The following is a 20,206-nucleotide window of genomic DNA, read 5'->3' on the forward strand; positions in this document are numbered from 1 at the left end:
TACTGTCCTCCGGGGTCGCCATGAGTCAGAATTCACAGGGATGCCAAGGAATTCCTCTCTCTACATCCAGCCTCCCGTCGGAGAATTCCTAGTGACATTTCTGTCTGTGTCTCCCTCCCAGAGTGGGTACTTGCTTGGCAGCCGTGAGTTGAAGTTGGGTTTTGGTGTTTTGAGTGAGCTTCAACACGAACTCCATCGCCGTGGATTTGGCGTGGGGCTTAGTGAGCCTCCAAGGAGCCCTGGCAGGGCTGACCCAGAGGTTGGCAGTTATAACCACCGACTGTTGCGCAGGACAAAGATGGAGGCTCTCTGCACCTGTAAAGACTCGGAAACCACACACAGGGTCGCTAGGAGTTAGAACTGGCTCGATGGCAGTGGGCTTGGTGTTTTGAGCTTTGTTTTGTTGTTGTTGTTGTTGATGGGCTTCTGATCACACAGTAGATGAAGTCTCTGAGCACAACATTCCAGAGCCAGGAAGGATCTCAAACATGAGTGTAGCTTCACCATGTGGCCCCTGAGGAAGCGTTTCTGGGACCCAGCTACCCATGCCCATCCATTGATGCCAAACCTCACTTCTAGAAAGCCAGGCCCTTGGCAGCCAAGTCTTTTACCCCTTTGCATACACCGGCCGCATGCCTGGGATGTCCAGCTCACACCAGTCCCACCTCGTGTCTCAGAAGAATGTCTACTCATCTTCCAAAACGCAGCTCATCGGTCACTTCCTCACAGACCCCATTCATCTCCTCTTCTTTCCACAGACCACTGCACAAACCCTCCACGCCCAAGTCGTCGCCCCTCGATGGACACGAACTGGAACGTCTCCCTGCTATAGACCAAACGCCGGGTTAAAACTGCTGCTTCAGTCTCGTGACTACCATCCATGCCCGAGTCGATGAGGGCTAATATGAAACCAGACCGGGCTGGACAAGTTAGGTTTTCTTCCAGGAGAAAGAGGTGGCTTCGTCCACAGTACTCTATGTGGATGGCTCCAAAGTAGGCCCCGGAAAAGACTTCTCCAGGTGTCTGGATGGCGCTGGCCATGGCAGCTGCCCTTGAGTGCCCCCCACACACTCCTGGCAACACAGTGTACCAACCGAAGGAAACGCGGAAGAGCTGGCAGCACCCTCACCATCGCCAGCTTGGGTGGGGTCCATCCTGGCGGCTAATGTGCAAGCCCATCTCAGTCAACATCTCCTCTCCTGAAACCCCGGTGCTGGGCCACTAACCAAGGACACCAACATTTCAAACCCACCCGGCAGCTCCATGGGAGAAGCCCCGGGGGGCTGCTCCTCCACAGAGGCCAGCCTAGAAAACCCTCTGGACGGCCCACAGGGGATCACCAGGAGATGAAAGTGGAGCCACGGCACCTAACAACAACAACGTACAAGCAGATTGGGCGTCGTGCAAGCTCTCGGCAGCATCGCCCCTGGGAATTCTGGGCAACACCCAGAAGGTTCTCAGCTACTGAGTACAGCAGAGAAGCGAAGGCATGACGGGCCCTCCAAAGGGCTCTGGATTAATCCCATTATCTTTTCATTCCACTCCTCCACGAACTCTCTGAAGCGTATTGCCTTGTCTCTTCAGGACCATCGTGTAGTCCAAATCTCGTGTGATTCCAATCAGAGCCCCCAGCCTTTCCCCAAACTCTCGGACATGAGAGGACCTGAGTTGAGGGCTTAGTCCCCACTTTCCCGGACACTTCTGGCAAAACGCTTTCGTCCTTTTCTTTTGAGAAAATGTTCCTACTTCCAGAAGAGTGGGGAAACTCAAATAGGAAGTTCCCGTTCACACTCCACCCACTCCCCCTGCCCCCGCCCCTGATATTAACACTATCACCAACATACCATTTTTGAAATTCAGAAAAAGGCCGTGGGCAGGAAGCCAATGCAGCCAGGCTTTATTTGGCTTTCACCATTTCCCCACCCATGTCTGTGTCATCGCCTGGTCGAAAAGTAAAGCCAAGAACAGAGGCCATCGTGTCCACGTCCACTCAAGGTTCGCCCATGCAGATCAGTAAAGCTGGGCTCCAGGGGCCTCTCAAGGACCATGACCTTGGGAGCAAAATGTCAACCGCTGGGTGGACTTCAAGCACCAACCTTTCCATGAGCAGTTGGTGTTTCACTGTGTGTGTGTGTGATCCAAGGACTCCTTAGCATCTTCAGGTGGAGACCCCATCTTGACTCCTTCATCAGGCATCCTGACGCTGACTTCTCTTCACCAGTAAGGAGGACAAGTGCTCCCAAGTGGACGAGGGACAATACCAGTCAGCAAACTAAGAATGGCGGCGAAGGGGGCCAAAAAACTGGACGAAATTCCCCCAACCAAGTACCTTGATCTGCCTGGACCACCAGGCGGGCCCTGGATGTTTCTCTGGTCAAGTTCAACCCATATTCCTTGCTGCCCATCGCAGGGTCAGTCTGACCGAGAAATCACAGGCAAGTCTGTCCTCCTAGACAGCAGCTCTTTCCTTCAAAGCAGTCAATATAAAACGGGCCCCTGGCTAGCAGGCCCCGTGGTGGCAGGGAGGGGGCTCATTGGGCTGCCTGGCACAAGGCTGGCTCTTTGAACCCACCCGCCGCTCCTGGAAGGTGACGGTGTCTGTTCCGCTGAAGATCCAGAGCCTCAGAAGTCCTCCGCAGGGTTATGAGTCAGAAACAACTAGCAGGCAGTGGATGGGCGAGAGTAGGACTGTCCCGTCGGGTTTCCTGGGCTGTAAACCGCTACGGAAGCCCGTAGGCCCACCTTTCACCTGCAAAGGGGCTGCTGGGTTCAACCCACTGAGGTCTTGGCGAGAAGAAGAGCACGTGGCCACTGCGCCACCAGGACTCATTAAACAAGTAAATCTGATTCTCAACGACAAACAGCACACACACACACACACACACACACACTCACACACACTCTCACACACACAGGTGCAGGGTGAGGGCTCATTAAAGGTGGGTAGATAGAAAGCTTTCAGTATAAGTAAGGGCTCTTGAAGAAGGTCTTCGGCACGTTGGGCACTTGCCAACCTAGATCAGGAATGCCATGTCAAATCTACGTAAGCCTTGGTGTTTAAGAGGCTGATCTTCACAAACACCGAAAGGAAGCGGGGACCCATCCCTGCTATGACGCAGATAGCGTTTCTGTGTTCAAGTCTAACAGCCCCAGGGTGCAGACCCAACGTCACCTAAATCCCAGCCTCTGAGTGCTCCCAGGGAAAACGCTGCCCTCTTGTGATCCCAAACAGTCGATTGTTCTGGTCCTCGCACACCAAATGAAACACAAACTCCCCGCCATCAGGGTGACCTGCAGAAATGCCCTGTGGGTTTCTGAGCCGGTCAAATCTTGGTAGGAGCAGACAGTCTCATCTTTCTCCCCTGGGCTGGCTAGTGGTTTCGAACTGCTGGCCTTGCAGTTGTTAGCCCAGTGTGTAGCCCACTGTGCCAACGGGGCTCCTCCTTCTACTGTTTGGCTGAAAACTGAGTTCATTTCCAGACCGGAAGGAAGACTGAGGGCCATAGTCTGGGGGGGTTGCACCGTGTCTTTACAATAAAAAGGGGTTTATTCTTATTATTAAAAAATGGTCAGAGGACATTTTGCCCTGTCAGTACTCAGCATAGATCTGTCTTCACTGATTTGTCAAAGAGTCCGGATGGAATACTGGTTACATGTTGGTCGGGCTGCTAACCAGTGTTCAAAATTAGCAGCTGTTTCTTGGGAGAAAGGTGGGGCTTTCTACTCCCATAAAGAGTCACGGTGTCGGAAACCCAGAGAGACAATTCTACCTTGTCCAAGGGAGTCGCTATGAGTCAGAAATGACTCAATGGCAGTGAGTTTGGGTTTATCATCAAGTCAGCCCAGAACTCAGGGCCCCCCATCCCCTCCACCCACAACCAAAGGAAGTGCAGGCCAGTCCTGAGCCATCCTCCTGGTTGGCTGCAGATCATATTATTTTGATCCACGGGGCTTACAAGGCCTGGAAAGAAAACCATGTGGCAGTGACATAATCTCCTGTCAACTTTGCAAAGGGGTGGAATCCAGCCTGTCAATCAGGTTGATGCTTGATGACCTCATTTGGAGGCACAAAGGAGATAAATAGCTCACTGGAGGCCAGATCCACCCTCTGCTTGTCTCCCTGCGAGACATTCCTGTTGACAAGTCACATGGAGCTATATTGATGGAGCCAGAGTCCTGGAGCTGGAGGAGCCACGTGGAGACCCCTGCCAGTACTGAAATGCTTCCACCACCACTGGATCCTCAAGACTTCCCACCCACTGGCCTGTGATCTTCCTGCATTCAGCGTCATTGCATGTGTGACATGAGTCTGAAAAGGACTTTATAGATTGGTATTGGACATATGGGCTAACATCGGACTTATGGACTTGATCTGGGCCGGGCTGGGATATTTACTCAATGTACAATTACTCTTGTATAGAAAGCTCTTTTCTTTTATTAAATAATCATTTTATTGGGGGTCCTTACAACTCTTATCACAATCCATACATCAATTGTATCAAGCACATTTGTACATATGTTACCGGCATTCGTTTCTAGACATTTGTTTTCTATTGTAGAGTTCTTTCTTACACACGAGTGTCTATGAATTTGTTTCTCTAGTCTACCTGGACTAACACCGACCACCAGCAGTAGCTATGCTTAGGAGCTGTTACCATTGAACAACTAGGCCTTTCTGCCTAGCCTCCCCCACCTCTTAGTCCCGAAGCTCTGCTGAAATCAGTTCAGCAGGAGAGCAGCATGCAGGCTGCACATGAAATGCATGGTGGGGAACTGAACCCAGGTCTCCTGCCTGGAAGGCCAGAATTCTACCACTGGGCCACCACTGCCCTGACCCACTGGATCGGGTACTAGAGACATCATTCTTCACTCCCCCACAAGCAGAACTCCCTCTCCGACCCTGGGATCCAGCATGCTATTAGAAAGCAATGCCCTGTGAAACCTGGCACACCCTGTCCAATTCCCAGAGTTTAAACTTACCTCTCCGAAGCCAAGAAAATATTGCTATGAAACCATTTTCCAGGGATACACACGAGCCTCAGGAAAGTTGCACATGGGAGCCTGCTCTACTATCACTTCCAGGAGGGTTTTTGCTAGCTCGACTCCCGCCTGAGAGGAATGAGTCACTCAAAACGCAAGGCCCCTTTGTGAAAGCATCCCTCCCTCGCTCCGCAGACTTCGCTTCAGGCACTGAGCACAACTGCCGCGCAGCGCCGAGACTCGCTCCTTCCAACAGCCTGCTCAGACCCACATGGGCAGGCCGCATGTGTGATTACATAAATATTGCCTAGGATTCAGAAAATTACCTGGGATTCCAGAACTCATCCTTGGACCACGTAAAGATTTCCAGCATGTTACTGTGGGGAAAACAAAACTTTTTTTTTGGAGGGGGGAATTGTGGATCCCCAAAACGTGAACTCCACACACAGGCAGGGGTTGGCAGGGGGGATGGTGAGAAAACCCAGTTCTGGAAGACACCAGCCTCCTGAGGTGTGCAGCCCTCAGGAGTCTGCCCCCACCACAAAGGCTGAGCACAAGCCTCACTGTCCCCTGGCGGCCCCTCCTTTCCAGAAGCCTCCGTCGCCAAACAAGCCATCTGGGATAGCACCCCCTGCCGCTGCCCCCAAGATAAGCCAGTCAGCTTTTCTCTAGAAAAATTACATCCAAACAACAAATCTGCAGTCAACTCTGTTTTAAGATAAAAAACCTTCCACTGAGTTTCCTTAGTGCTCTTCAGCAAACATCTACAGCCCGGGTACAAAGCATCTTTATTTTCGGCCTGGCTTCAGCAACCGAATGTGCTCAGCATGTTGTACAAACACGTCCATGCTAATCCTAATGAGTTATCATAAAAGATATCATGAAAGATCTTTTTTATTAATACCTCATTTTGGGGGGGCTCTTCACAGTGTTATGTATCATAACAATCCATCAACCCATTCTATCAGGCGCGTGGGAGAAAGAGGAGGCTGCCTGTCCCCATGAAGAGGTACAGTCCAGGAAATCCACAAGGGCCATTCTAACCCGTCCAATAGGGTCAGAACTCAGTGAGTTGGGTTGGGTTTGGGTCATCAGGTAAGTAAGGGCAAATGCATCAAGAAGAATCTTAAAATAGTGTGAGAATTGACCAAAGGTAGGATTGGCGTGGAATACAACCTTTACCTCAGGCCACGGGCAGATGCCACGGAACTGGAAGTTTCTTTGAGGGTGTGGCTGACACATGCTGGTGGGAAAATGGCGCCCACAGACATGCCTGACCCAAGGTCACCACAACCTCCAATCTGTAAAAAATCAATGCCTGCACAGTACAATTAAATGAGCTCACAGTCGCCCAGTTCTAGGCCATCTTTATGGTCACTGGTGATACACGAGTACACAGCTGAGCAGTGAGGACAGCGAGGCTTTATCTCTCATACTTCGGACAAGTTACCAGGAGAGGCCAGTCCCTGGAGAAGGACATCAGGCTGGGTAAAGTAGGGGGGTCAATGCAAAAGAGGAAGACCTTCAAGGGGGATGGACTGGCATCGTGGCTCCAACAATGGGCTCAAACATAGCAATCACCATGAAGATGGAGCAGGTCCGATGGGAGCTATTTCTCTCTGCTGTGCATCGTGTGGGATCAGCAGGAATTTGGACCAGACTCAAGAGCACCCAACAACAACCTACTTGGTGTGTCTGCCTGCTTCATTCCTAGCGGATCCACTGTGCCCTTGTACCCACCAAGAAAAGCACCCACGGAAATCGACGCATGCGAACCCACAGCCATCAGGTGGATTCTGACCCACTGAGACCCCCTCCCCTGCGCTCTTTTCGGAAGCAGACTCCCACATCTTTCTCCGAAGGAGCTGCCGGGGCGGTGGGGGGTGGGGGGTGGGTTCAGACCACAAACTGCTTAGTCAGCAGCTGAGGCCCCACCACAGCTCCTGCTACAAGTGAACTTGAAGCTCCGCCGGCAGATAATAAAATCTACCCCAAAAGTCAGCGAGCGACAGAAGCAGAAGTGCGGTCCCAGCAAAGCACTTAGAAGCCTGTACCCGCCTTAGAATCCAGGGCATTTCTGGAGGAAAACATAAGATCTGTTTCCTTCCCCAGCTTGTCAGCATGTCTTGTGGTGCCGGAATGGGGTGGGGGGGCGGGGAGGAGAAAGGAAAAAAAAAAGAAAACCTAGTAATAAATAAGCAAAAATATTACTTGAAGAAATATTAAAGTTCAAAAGAAAAATTATATTTCAATTTCTGCTATTTTCTGCAGTCTTATCCTTTGATTTAAAAATATTTTGATCTTTTTCATAGATATTCAACAGAAAACACATAGGAGCAGGTATGGATAAGGGCACGGCATTTAGCAATGCGGGAATCCAGAGATGTGCCGTGTTATTTTTAAATCACAGCTTGATGGACATACAACTCACACACATGCCACACAATTCATCCATCTCAAGTGTCTGGTCCAGCGGTTCCTGGGGCAGCACAGAGCGGAGCAACAGTCACCATGGGAACATGGTTCATGCCCACCCCTTAAGAAAAGAGCACACAATTCACAATACATTGCACTCACACCCCAAGCCCTCTACCATCACGTCTCCAGCCCTTCTACAATATTTCTCCCGCAGAGCGGCTGATGGATTTGAACTGCTGACCTACGCTACCAAGGCTCCATACACACACACACACACACACACACACACACTCCTACACATGTATATATGTATGTGTGTGTTTAACTCTGGCGGTACACTGAGTCACCACACCATGGTGTACTTAACACAAGGTCAGCAGTTCGAACCCACCAGATGCTCCGCAGGAGAAAGATGAGGCTGTCTACTCCTATAAAGAATAAAAGTCTCAGAAACCCAAAGGGGCAGTTCTATTCTGTCCCATAAGGTGACATGGAACTGGTTCAATGGCTGTGAGGTTGGAGTTTTTTAGTGCACATACAGAAACCCACGCACACATATATGTATGTAGATAAATTACACACAGAGTTGTGTATCCATTACCACCACAGTGGTGTCCTAGTAGTTACCAGTTGGGCTGCTAATCGCCAGGTCAGCAATTCCAAACCACGAGCTGATCCTCAGGAAAAAGACAAGGCTTTCTACTCCTAAAAAGAATTACAGACTTGGAAACCCACAGGGGCAATTCTCCCCTGCCCTAAAGGGTCTCTATGAGTTAGCATCGACTCCATTGCAGTGAGTTTAGTGAGTATGCATACGTGTATGTGTGTGCATATGTGCAGATGTATAGATACATTAGGAGTGGAATTGCTGGGTCATATAGTTAGTAACGGGGTTTCGCCTTTAAATAACTGCTGGTCTCACTCCCACAGTCACGGCTGCACCCTCTAACATTCCTACCAACCATGAGAGCGCCGGTGTGAGAGCTACCCTCTCAAAAAACAAACTCACTGCCCTCAAGTGATGCCAACCCACAGTGACCCTACAGGCCAGGGTAGAACTGCCCCTGTGGATTTCCAGGACTGTCACTCTTTAAGAGAGTTAGAAAGCCTCATCTTTCTCTTGCAGAGCGGCCGGTTGTTTCAAACTGCCGAGCTCGCAGTCAGCAGACCAACACATCACCCCCATGCCGCCTGGGCTCCTGAGAGGCATCCTCGTGGAAATGAAATGCTCACTCACTGGGAGCGCTATCTGAAAACAGGGTCTCTTGCTCTGTCACAGGCCCAACTCTTCTTGTAAAGCTTTGCTCTCGAGTTAAAACTATACCCGGAAGGCAAACAAGCAGACATGTAGCTCAGAAGCAACAAAGCCCACGTGGAAGAAGCGCACCAACCTGTGTGACCACGAGGTGTCGAAGGGATCAGGCTTCAGGCATCAAAGAACAAAAACAAAATCATATCATTGTAAATGAGGGTGAGTGCACAGTGGAGACCCAACGCCCATCTGTAGGCAACTGGACACCCCATTACTGAAGGGTCATGGGGAGAAGACAAGCAGTCAGGGTGCAGTGTAGCAACAATGAAACATACAACTTTCCTCTCGTTCTCAAATGCTTCCTCCCCCCACTATCATGATCCCAATTCTATCTTACAAATCTGGCTAGACCAGAGGATGTACACTGGTACAGATAGCAACTGGAAACACAGGGAATCCAGGACAGAGGATCCCTTCAGGACCAGTGGTGAGAGTGGTGATACCTGGAGGGTGGAGGGAAGGTGGGGTAGAAGCGGGGAACTGATTACAAGAATCTACATATAACCTCCTTGGGGGATGGACAACAGAAAAGTAGGTGAAAGGAGACATTGGACAGTGTAAGATATGACAAAATAATAATTTATAAATATATATATTTATATATATACACACCCAGATGGCCTTCAAGCCCCCAAAGTAAGGGAGGATCAGCCAACACTCCCCAAATAAAAGAAGGCAGGGCCTCTGCATCATGTACACTTTTGCTCAACCCCAAATCCTGGCCATCTGCAATGCTGCAAACAGCCAGGGACGGGGGCCGTACAAAAGCTAATGCTGGAGAAGAGTGGCGCCTTGCAACAGGGGCAAAGTCTGCACCAGAGCGTCCAGGACGGAGCCCTCCCTGCCTTGAGATCCTGGCCTGTCAATAACTGATGCCCGGAGCGGAGGCACATCCCCACTGCTCTGCATCTGAGCAGAGTTCCAAGGAGCTGACAGCGCTCCATCATCAAGGCACTCCCACACTGGAGGTTTCCCGCCCCTGCAACTGTAATGGGGTCCGAAAAGGTGCTAATAAATAGCCACACCTAAAGAACCCATATTGCCTGCCAGAGAACCTGAACTTGAGAGGTTTGCTTGGTCCTTTCTCTGGCCCGGTCAGATGGCCATCAGTCCATCACTTAAATATCTTTGGAGCTCCATCCACTTCCTGCTCTGGAGGCAAGCAGGTCATCCCCAAGGGCTTTAGGAACATTCATTAAGTGACTTTTGTGGCCAGAGACACTTAGTGTTCCCTGCCCCGCCCACCTTTGCGCTAGCCGTCTCCCCAAGGCAAAGTTTCCAGCCAATAAAGAAAGACAGTGAGCCATAGAGAAATGAATGGGGCCCATCTTGCGCTCTGTGGGATTCTGGGACTAAGAGTGTCCCTACACTACACTCTGAAAATGGCCAAGGCTTGCTAGCATTGGGGCTTAAGACCTGGCTGGAGAGAGCTCCTGCGGTGGGTCAAGGGATGAGACCATAAGGGGGCCCGACTTTGGGAAGGGGGCAAGTGGGAGGCTGGAGACAGGCAAGGCACTGACCAGGTGATAGCGACAGGGCAAGGATGGAGTCGCCTGACCCCATTAGAAGCTGGTGGAGACTAGAGGAGAGAGGGGGACGGAGAGGGTGCAGGCTGCAGAGAGGAGGGGGGCTGGTCAGACGCTGTGAAGCCCCCAGCGGGTGGCCCCGGTCCACCGGCCGCTGGTGGAGCGCGCTCCCCTCCCTCCCTCCCTACCTGATCCGGTTGTCGCGGAATTTGTTGAGATGCGCTTGGTTGAGGTAAATGGTGCGGGCTGGTGCCTCCAGCTGGTCTGCCGCAGACGTGGCCCGGGACATCTCATCGTCCGCCTTCTTGTAGCCCGAAGAAGAACAGACAGGTCCTGCGGAACCGACGCACAAAAGAAGTCAGCCGCCGGCAGCGGGGCAGGAGGCGCGGTGTGCGGGCGGAGCCCCGCTCGCTCCGGGAGGATGCTCGGCCGCCCGCACGGGCCCGCCTTTGTACCTCGGCTCCCCGGAGACGCCGAGGGCGGGGGCGCCCGGCCTGGCCCCGCCCCGCCCCGGTCCTCAGCCCCGTCCCGCGGCCCTGGCCCCCGCCCTGCGCGCCTCCCCGCGCGCCCGGGCGCCGCCTCCCCACCTGGGGCCGCGCCTGCAGGCCGGAGGGCGGAGGGACCGCGCGCGCGCGCGCGCAGTGCCAGGGGCGCCGCGGGAACAGCGGTGGTGCGGATGCGCCCCGGCTGGGCGCACGCCTGGCGCTCTCCAAAGACAATGTCCAGGCTGGGGGCAACGTGACCCCCACCAAGGTCTGGACCGCGGAGGCGGTTTTGGCTTCCCCAGCCGGGCCGGGCCGCCTGCAGGCCGGCGCTTGGTGAGCCCGCGTCAGGCCTGTGCCTACTATTGGGCGCCCTTATTGGAATCCCCAGGGTCACCTGTTCCCTGTTGGAATAGTCCTGGAGTCAACGCTAACTAGGAGGCTTTCCATTGGGGGGGGGGGGGGAGATGGGGGGTGGAATCCACCTGGTACTGCGACCTTGCAAGGGGCTAGTCAGAGGTCAAGGATCACAGAGCCCATCTCTCAAGGATGGTGCTTAGCCTGCTTTCCCTGCAGGGCATTGTGCCCCACGGTAAGAACCCCAACCCTGAGGCAGATCACCCAAGAAACAGATTCCCACTTCTTCCCTGAAACACAAGCCCCCGGCTCGCTGTCACACAGACACATTCTGAAGGAGTCAATTCTGGACCAGGTGAGTCTGTCCTGGAGCCCTGGTGACAAAGTGGTTACACTCTGGACTACCATCTGCAAAGTCATTCGTTCAAAACCCCCAGCTGCTGTGTGGGACAACAATGAGGCCGCCTACTCCAGTAAAGTTACCATCTTGCAAATCCACAGGGGCAGTTCTACCCTGTCCTGTATGGTCACTATGAGTCAAATCCACTCAATGGCAGGGAGTTTGTGTTTGGGGGAGGGGGCGTTGCACCCAAGTGCAGGGATCCCCTGGTCATAGTCTGCTCCCTGTAGCGAGCTCAGGCCCTGGAACTAAGCCCAACACATCATGCACGCTCACAATCGCTGAACAAATTGTTTTCACAAGTCTTACAAAAGGTCCCTTTGAACCATCCCAGCTGAGAGGCAGTAAGCACACACATAGAACTCAGTGACCACTGCAAGTGGTCAAGATTACCTCATGGCCTGTCCCCAAGTCTGGCTGTCCATTACCATATCACTGCCAACGGGGCAGGATCCCTACCTCACGAAGTCTGGTTTTGTTTCATAAGCGCCACCTGGCAGCAGTGGCCAATGGTCAAACCCTCGCTTGTCTTCCAGGGGGGAGACCCACTTTCAACTTCCAGCCAGCGCATCCCAGGCACAGTCACCCACTGGTGGGCAGCCCAGGCTCGAATGGTGCTGTGAGGCAGGACGGGCTTCAGGGGGGCTTCCAGACTCTGATAGACTAGGAAGTAAGGTCTGGCAACCAAGCGCAAAAATCAGCCCCTGCAAATACAGTGGGTCAGAACAATCTCATACGCCACCACTCAGGGAGATGGTGTAGGACCGGTGTCGTCTGGGGCCGTTGTGCTTGGAGATGCTGTAAGTCAGGCGCTGTCTCCCCAAAAGGGGATCCGAACGGGCAGCCTGGGTGGACGAGCCCTTGTAATTGGCTGCTAGGAACACCAACATGTAAACTCGTGGTCGTGGAGTCGATTCCAACTCGCCACAACCCCAGCGGGCAGATAGAACGACACCCTGTGGGGTTCTGCGACAGTGACTCACTACGGGAGTCACAGGCAGCCATAGGGAAGCTCAGGGGAGAGCCTCTTTGCGCTTGGGTTGGGAGATGGTTAAAACAGGGATAAGCTCCTTAAAACAGGGTGAAGGCTTATATTGTCGGGAGCCCTGGTGGCATAGTTGGCTATGCATTGGATTGCTAACCACAAGGTCAGCCGTTCAAAACCACCTACCACTCACCAGGATAAAGGGGAGGCATTCTACTTCCTTAAAGAGTGACAGTGTAAGATGTGACAAAATAATAATTTATAAATTATCAAGGGTTCATGGGGGCGGGGATGGGGGAGAGGAAAAGTGAGCTGATATACTATGGACTCGAGTAGAAAGAAAATGTTTTGAGAATGATGATGGCAACAAATGTACAAATGTGCTTGACACAATGGATGTATGTATGGATTGTGATAAGAGTTGTATGAGCCCCCAATAAAATGATTTTTTTGGAATGTGATAAGCTTTGTAGGAGCCCCCAATAAAATGATTATTTTTAAGTGAACAGTATCACAAACCCACAGGGACAGTTTTACCCTGTCCTATGACAGGGTCGCTCTGAGTGGAAGTTGGTTGGAGGGCGGCGAGTTGGGTTTCTTGGTTTGAAAGTCTTGTGCTGAAAAGGAGAGGACATTCCAGCTAAGGGCGAGAACTTCGGCAAAGTTCTTCAAGCTCACTCCCTGCCATCCAGTGGATTCTGCCTCTCAAGCGACCCTAAAGGACAGGGTAGACCTGCCCCTGTGGGTTCGTTTCCCAGGCGGTCAATCTGTATGGGGTACACAAAACCTCATCCTTCCCCCACGGAACAGCTGGTAGGTTCGAACTGCTGACCTTGTGATTAGCAGCCCAATGCATCAGTCACTTGGATTCTTCAGCAAAGTTGCAAGTGGACAAAATTGCATCAGGGAACAAAGTTGTTTCTGTGGTTGTTGTTGTTTTTTTTAATTAATAAGGAGGGTCCAATTTGAGGGTGAGCCACCAAGAAGCTCAGAAGAAAAAAAAAGGCTGTGTCCAGACTGTGGGTACCTTCACTCTGCAGGTCTCACGGGCCACTGAAGTCCGCTGGCAGCAATGTGCGAGTAGGAGCAGAAAGTGGGGAGAGTTTGGAGACAAGCAGGCTGGGGTGGGTGCACATTTATTCTACGGGCTTTGGGGGAAAGCATGGGTCCTGGGGATAACAGAGAAAGGAGAAACATCTCCCAAAAAAAACTGTGCCAGGCCTTTGCCAGCTCGAAGGGGTGGGCCAGGAAAGGGCTGAAACTGGGGCTCACTGGGGCTCATGGCAGTGCCTTTGGGTTTGGGATCAGAAGACGAGAGAAAAGAACAAAAAGGCCAGAAGGAAGGGCAGGCGACAAGTTTCTGCAAGAGAAACACAAATTCAAACAACAATGAAACACCAGCTCCCATCGACACCCTTAGCAACATTTTAAAAAGACAACTGAACATGATCGATGCTGGAGAGGATGCAGAGAGACTGGAACGCTCCTCCGTTGCTGGTGGGGCTGCAGGGTTGTCCACCCCTCTGGAGATCAGTGTGGCTCTGCCTTCAACAGACGCAAACGCAAACACCTGAAGAACCTACATCTCCTCTACTGGGTGCACGCCCTCAAGAAATCAAGAATACAACACGGACAGACAGCTGCACACCTCTGTTTATTGCAGCCATTTCCAAAATAGCAGAAGTCTGGAAACCGCCAAGAATTCCGAAGATACAGGCATGGACAGCCAAGCTCCGGGCCCTTTGTACGATGGAGTATTGCGCATCCACGGAAAATAATGACAACCCGGAAATAATGACAACACTGCAAGGCATGGGCAAAACTAGAGAACACTGCGCTTAGCAAAGTTAGTCGATTTTATCAAGATAAATATTTAATGATGCCATTATTAGAAGGGAAAACAAAGAAAAAGGAGAGTGGGTTAAGGACAGACTTTGAAAATGACAAGGAGGCAGGGGTGAGGGCAGGAGGCGGGGTGGGCACAAAACATAGAGGGAGGGACAGAGAGGGTAGGAAGAGGAAAAGGAACCACATTTATGGGTGGGGGGGATTTGAAGGGCTATTACTGATTTGATTTAATGAATCAAATCATACATGTCTTTCTTTAAAAATAAAATAACAATTTTAAGGAAATAAAGTGGTTTTTTGGTTTTTTTTTTCAAGTGTAGGCTTTCAGCCTTAGAAGCCCTCCAGGCTCCTGGCCCCTCGGATCTAAACCCTGGATATAGGAGGAAAAGGAAAAGTGACGTGGACTTGGGATGCTTCCGTGACAGACAAGGTCATTTCAAACAAATGGGGGGAACCGTGGGATGACAATTATAGCCACAGCCAACAAATCAATTCCAACGCATAGCTCACCCTACAGGACTGAGGAGACCTGCTCCCCAAAGCTTCCGGAGCTGTGTGTTTTTACAAGCGCAAACGGCCTCCTCTGCCTTTCATGGCGTCGCGGGGGGACGGGGTTGGCACCACCAACCATGTCGGTTAGCAGTCCAGGGCCCCTTAGATAGCACACTGGGGCGAAAACCCAATCGGCACCCGTAAGTGGGGATCGGAGCTATTATTTCACATCATTCCATCAAGAACCTGGCCTGCATCAGACCAGCTCATCTGTCTAGATCAGGGGTCAGCCAACTGGCTCGAGAACCCTATGTGGTCGAGAGGCAGGAAAAGACACCGACATAGATCTACCTCCAGACCAGGGGTCGGCAAGGCATGGCTCTCCAGCCATCTGCGGCTCTTTCAGTCTGTTTACGTGGCTCTAGAGTGAAATGAAAAGAAAACTATGATATTTTTCTTGTGGGGATCATGATGGTTTCATTTGTTTCTAACAATATATCGTCACAACTCTCCAAGACGTTTCAACTTGTGGTGGGGGCAGGATGGGCTCTTCTGTCTCAAAGTTTGCCGACCCTTGATCTAGAGAACAGGACCAGACCTGGAAACCTGTTTCTAGGTTGAAATCATTATAGTGTCTCCCTCAAAAAATCCAGATAACGTCCTGCTGCCTCGATGACCTCACCTAAGCGTGACCCTGCTGAGGAGAGAGGAATAGACAGATCGCCATTCCAAATCACACGCACTGGCTGAGCAGGAGCTGCCTGGGGAATCTAGTCTCTTCTCTAGCAAAGCCTGGCATGACCACGGCTTCCATTTCAGGTTCCTGAGCCAGAGCAAGGGTTCCTGCAGTTTGCAAATACCGCTCTATCAATCGATAGCAGCAGCTTACCGCCCCCCTGGGCCACCCAGGCCTGGCCAAGGAGATAGAGCAAAGAAACCACAGTGACAGGAGAGGGTTACAAAGAAGCAAGAGTGGGCACACGGAGGAGCAGCAGACTGGCCCGCCCTGGCATGAAAATACAGACGGGCCAGCCGATGACCATGGCCTTGGACTTGGCCTTAGTTACACTGTGCCTCACAGAGTAGGCAGCCCATACGCGCATGGTGGTGCAGTGGTTAAACCCTCACTGGGAAACCCAAAGGCCAGCCGTTTGAACCCAGAGAGAGAAAGACCTGGTGATACGCTTCCATAAAGATCGGAGCCTGGGAAACCTCGCGGGATAATAAACCTCGTGGGATAATCCTGCTCAGTCCCTTAGGGTCACAAGGAGCCGAAATAAGTTCATGGCACGCAACAGTGGGATGAGGGGGCTTCTAAAAGCTTGTGGAAAATTGGATGAAAAGATGAGGAGAGGTTCAAGACACAAGAAGGATGGGGGAATCCCTGGGGATTCAGCCTGCAGGGAATGCCCTCTGTCCACGGCCCATGGAGGGCTTAGCAGCCTGGCTATCCTGCAGGACGCACTGGAAAATGGGGGATTACACACGCAGTTGGGTTAACATTGACCACGTGACCATTTAAGCTCCTTTTGGACCCACTGTAAATTTTAAATTTATTTTTTTAATATTTGTTTCCTTTTAGATTGAGGTTTTTCTCTGTTTTACTTTGTTATGGTTTTTTGTTTTCTGTTGTTGTTTTTTTGTTTTTAATGTTCTCCTGTATCTGAAACCCAGGATAGGTATACCTATATAGTAACTGGGTTCATGGTGCCTTGTGGGCATGACAGGGGAGCTTGGGAGGATATAGGGAGCTCATTCTAATAAGTACGAGAATGAAGAAAGTGTTTTGATTGTGCTGATGTTGTAAAAATCTAAAACAGATGAGCAGGTCAGGCTGGACAAGAGGGGCAGGTCCCTATTCATCCTTAGATCACCCAGAGACGGCCCGAAGGGTTGGCCAGTGCTAGACACGTGCACGGTGGCATCTGGTCCATTGGTCTGGAAGAAGCCCAGAAGGAGCTGGGAGGTGTTTGGCCAAAGAAATGAACACCTGTGTCTTCCCCAGTAGTGTTGGGCGTTGGGTGCTGGACTGAGAGGCTCAAGAGTTACAGTCTTGGAAGCCCTGTATAACATCTCCATGAGTCCAAAGGGCAGCGAGTCGGTTGCCCCTCTTCCCTTCGGAGCTTAGGCCAGGCTTGAAGAAAGAACAGAATTGGGAAGCAGAGGGAGATGGCGGAGGATGGTGAAGAGGAAGCCGTGAAGGAGAGGAGAAGCGGAGAAAGAAGAGGTGACTTCTCCCAACTGTGCTCCTGAATCTCTGCTGGTTGAGAGGGTGTCTGAGGATGGGAACCCACACCCAACCTGTCCAAGCACCATCACAACACCCACCTCCACCCAGGCCTCTGTTGTCCCACCCTCCCCGGGCCTCAGCCCTCCTTCTCTTATGCACTCACTCTGCAGGCCTTACCAGAGAGCACTTCCATTTTCCTGAGTGACGCCCCAACTCCCCCCAGCTCCCTCCCATGCACTGTCTGTGATGATGAGAACGTGGCAGCTACAGGTTACCAGGCAGGGCCCAGGCCAGGGCATTGGCCCTCATCCCCCACAATGCACTATCACTCATCCCACCCCTCCCTCCTTTTCCCAGTCCTTCCCTCCCCCTTCCTGCCTTCCTGAGCTTTGTCCCAGAGCAAACGCTGTCCTTGTGATTTCCAGGGGCTGGTCGTTCCAAGGCGTGTGGCCCCCCCTAGGGGGGCTGTTCCCCTTGCAGCCCTTGTGGACCTGTCTTACAGCTCTTAGAGTAGGAGGTTCTTGGGAGAGAAATACCAGAAGTTGGGGCTCAGTAAGATTGTTAGCCTTTCTTGTTGTGCCTCTGTCAGTAGCTCGAGCCTAGTTATCTAGAGGGAAGAGAAGTCCTGGTATAGGCCGACTGGCTGGGCTATTAACGAGGTCAACTCCAGAAAGGCAGAGCCAAAGGGGGAAACTATTGGCAGTCGCAAAACCCCATCAGACACACTGACACTTGAACCCCATTCCCCTTCTCATTCTGCTGCAGGTCAGGCCAGCCCAGAACCTTGATTCCTCGATCCACAAAACAGAAAAGGGTTCTTTAAACCAGGTGCTGCCCAACTCCTCCTATAAAGAACCCACAACTCAAAAATAAACTCACTGTCATCAATCAAGTCGATGCTGACCCGTAGGGCAGGGTGGGGCTGCTCCTGTGGGTTTCCGAGACTGTAATGCTTTAGGGGAGTAGAAAGCATCCTCTTTCTCCCGAGGAGCAGCTGGTGGCTTCAATCTGGTGAACTTGTGGCTAGCTGCCCAAAGCATAACCACTATACCACCAGGGCTCCCGTATAAGGGGCAGCTAACACATAGGGTCAGCCTGCCTACAGTGGCTACTGAGTAGTCATCTTATTTTTCTCCTTCCTCTTCCTCCTCTTCCAAGCTCTTTAAAAAGTAAACTCCACTCATCATTCACAGGCCAGATCTGACCCCGGAGTCAAAGTTTGCTGAGCTCCTTACAGAAATGAAGTTCTTTGGCAAGTAACAGCCTGATCATACCCCAAGGGCCTACCTCAAGAACCCAAACAAATGAGCAGAAATATCTTCTATGCACCCCAAGTGCCAGCCCTCCTAACCCCCTCCCCCCGTCAGCAGGGGCAGAGTGTTGCCGTGATGCTGAACAGGTGACTGCAGAAGAAAGAACTCCTGGCGATCTACTTCCCACAAGCAACCTGGGGAACCCCTGGCTCACGATCCTCCCATCCAGTTGGGAGTTGAGAGCCACCCACTCACCCCGACCACAGCGCGTGACCATAACAACAGCACTAACGTGACCTGGCATGCGATTCCTAGCAAGCACAGCGAGCCACACTACCATGACTCCGGCTAAGGGGGTGCTTTTGTCGTCTTTAGAATTGGCCCTGGGCTTACAAAGCTTGGGAGGGCTGTTTTCTGTACCCTGCCTGACCAGTCTCTCGGAAACGGGGCGCTCCTCGCAGAACTCTTTCACAATAGTCACTAACACACACACATGCCGACGACGCAAGTTCCTTCCCGAGAGTTTCAAATCCACTGCCCATTTTGACAAAGACCTTCCAGAACCTTCCTCCCGAAAAGCAGATGCACAAAGCAGCCCCGCCGCCCGGGAAAGACTCCAGCGGGCGATTGCTCCGAATCAGGCAAGCACATTGAAAACGGGGCACAAGTGCCAAGCGCCCCCAGCTCCGGCCTTGGCAGGCACAGCCAGGAAGCCTTTTCGAGACCCTGCTCAGCAGAAAAAGCCGCATCAATGACAGCAGTCGTGGTCTCTTCTAATCAAGGATTCAAAAGAAACCAACACAAAGCAAGTGCTGTCGATGGATAGGGAGATGTTCTTCCTGCCAACACTGGGGTCTCTGCTTCCTCAGAGATAGAGAGATAGGAAGGGAAACACAGGCCGGGGGCTGGCCATAATGTTAACTCTCATGGGGTACCTATGCTGTCTGCTGTTAGGACATTTTCTTAGGCGCCAGGAAGAGAGAGGTAGGAACGCTTGAGATGTGAGCTGACATGTCATTAGAACCAAGAGCAATCATAAAAATATGTCCAAGAGCAATCATAAAAATAAACTCACGGCCATCAAGTCAATACCGACCCACGGCGACCCTACAGGACAGGGTAGCCCCATCGCTGTGGGTTTCTGAGACGGTAACTCTTTATGGGCGTAGGAAGCCCCTTCTTTCTACACAGGAGAGGCCATGGGGTTATGGAAACTCTGAGGGCAAAGATTGTTTCCAAGTCTCCAACAATCCTGAACAAACCAACGGGACAGTTTCATTAAGGAAGTACTTGAACTAGACCTTTTCAAGACTGTAGGTGACTTCATGGAGCTTCCGGTGGACCCCCTCTGGCCCTGGACCAGGATGTGAATCACCTTGCCATCTTGCAGAATGCATGGTCAGTGGACAGCTGTAGAGCTATCTTCCCTTTGGACCCATTTGAAATAGGTTCTGGCTTTTAATGTAGCCTACTTTTGGATGGAGGTTTTTCTCTGGTTAATTTTTTTATTGTTGTTGATTCATTTCTTCTTTCTTTCTTTTCTTTTTTTTTTTTCTTTTTGCTGTTTCCTGGTTTTGATTTTGTTTGGGGGATGTTTTCCAGTGTATGAAACCCAGGATAGGTAATTCTATCGAGATAGTAGCTAGATTAATGCCTTATTGGGGGGGAAGGGGGGACGGGGAGCTAGTCGCAACGAGCACAAGGAAGAAGACAATGTTCTGGAAGCGATGGTGATGAAGGTTGCAAGATTCTTTTTGATATGATCGAACTATTGAAGGACATGATAGATGGATTATACGTCAATAAAATTTTTTTAAAGAATGTGTGGGACTTGGTTATCTGAAGACGGAGCAGAGCACCCACAGGTGCAGGTGACACCTTATTTACAATCTAGTTGGCTCCCAGATGGCAGCTGAAAGTGGA

At 51.5% G+C, this 20,206-nt stretch overlaps 1 protein-coding gene across 2 annotated transcripts in view; it reads right to left on the minus strand.

The window, feature by feature from the left end:
- The window catches only part of LOC142461636 (phospholipid-transporting ATPase IB), a 481,622-nt gene extending 471,061 nt beyond the window's left edge, over window positions 1–10,561 (minus strand). For both annotated transcript variants that reach the window (XM_075563588.1, XM_075563587.1), the window contains exon 1: window positions 10,425–10,561. In XM_075563588.1, the coding sequence (XP_075419703.1) occupies window positions 10,425–10,525 (101 nt within the window). In that variant the 5' untranslated portion in view covers window positions 10,526–10,561. The remainder of the gene's footprint in view (window positions 1–10,424) is intronic.
- Between the last annotated feature and the right edge of the window lie 9,645 nt (window positions 10,562–20,206).

The sequence above is a fragment of the Tenrec ecaudatus genome, chromosome 11 (assembly GCF_050624435.1).
Source record: "Tenrec ecaudatus isolate mTenEca1 chromosome 11, mTenEca1.hap1, whole genome shotgun sequence".
In the NCBI taxonomy this organism is placed as follows: domain Eukaryota; kingdom Metazoa; phylum Chordata; class Mammalia; order Afrosoricida; family Tenrecidae; genus Tenrec; species Tenrec ecaudatus.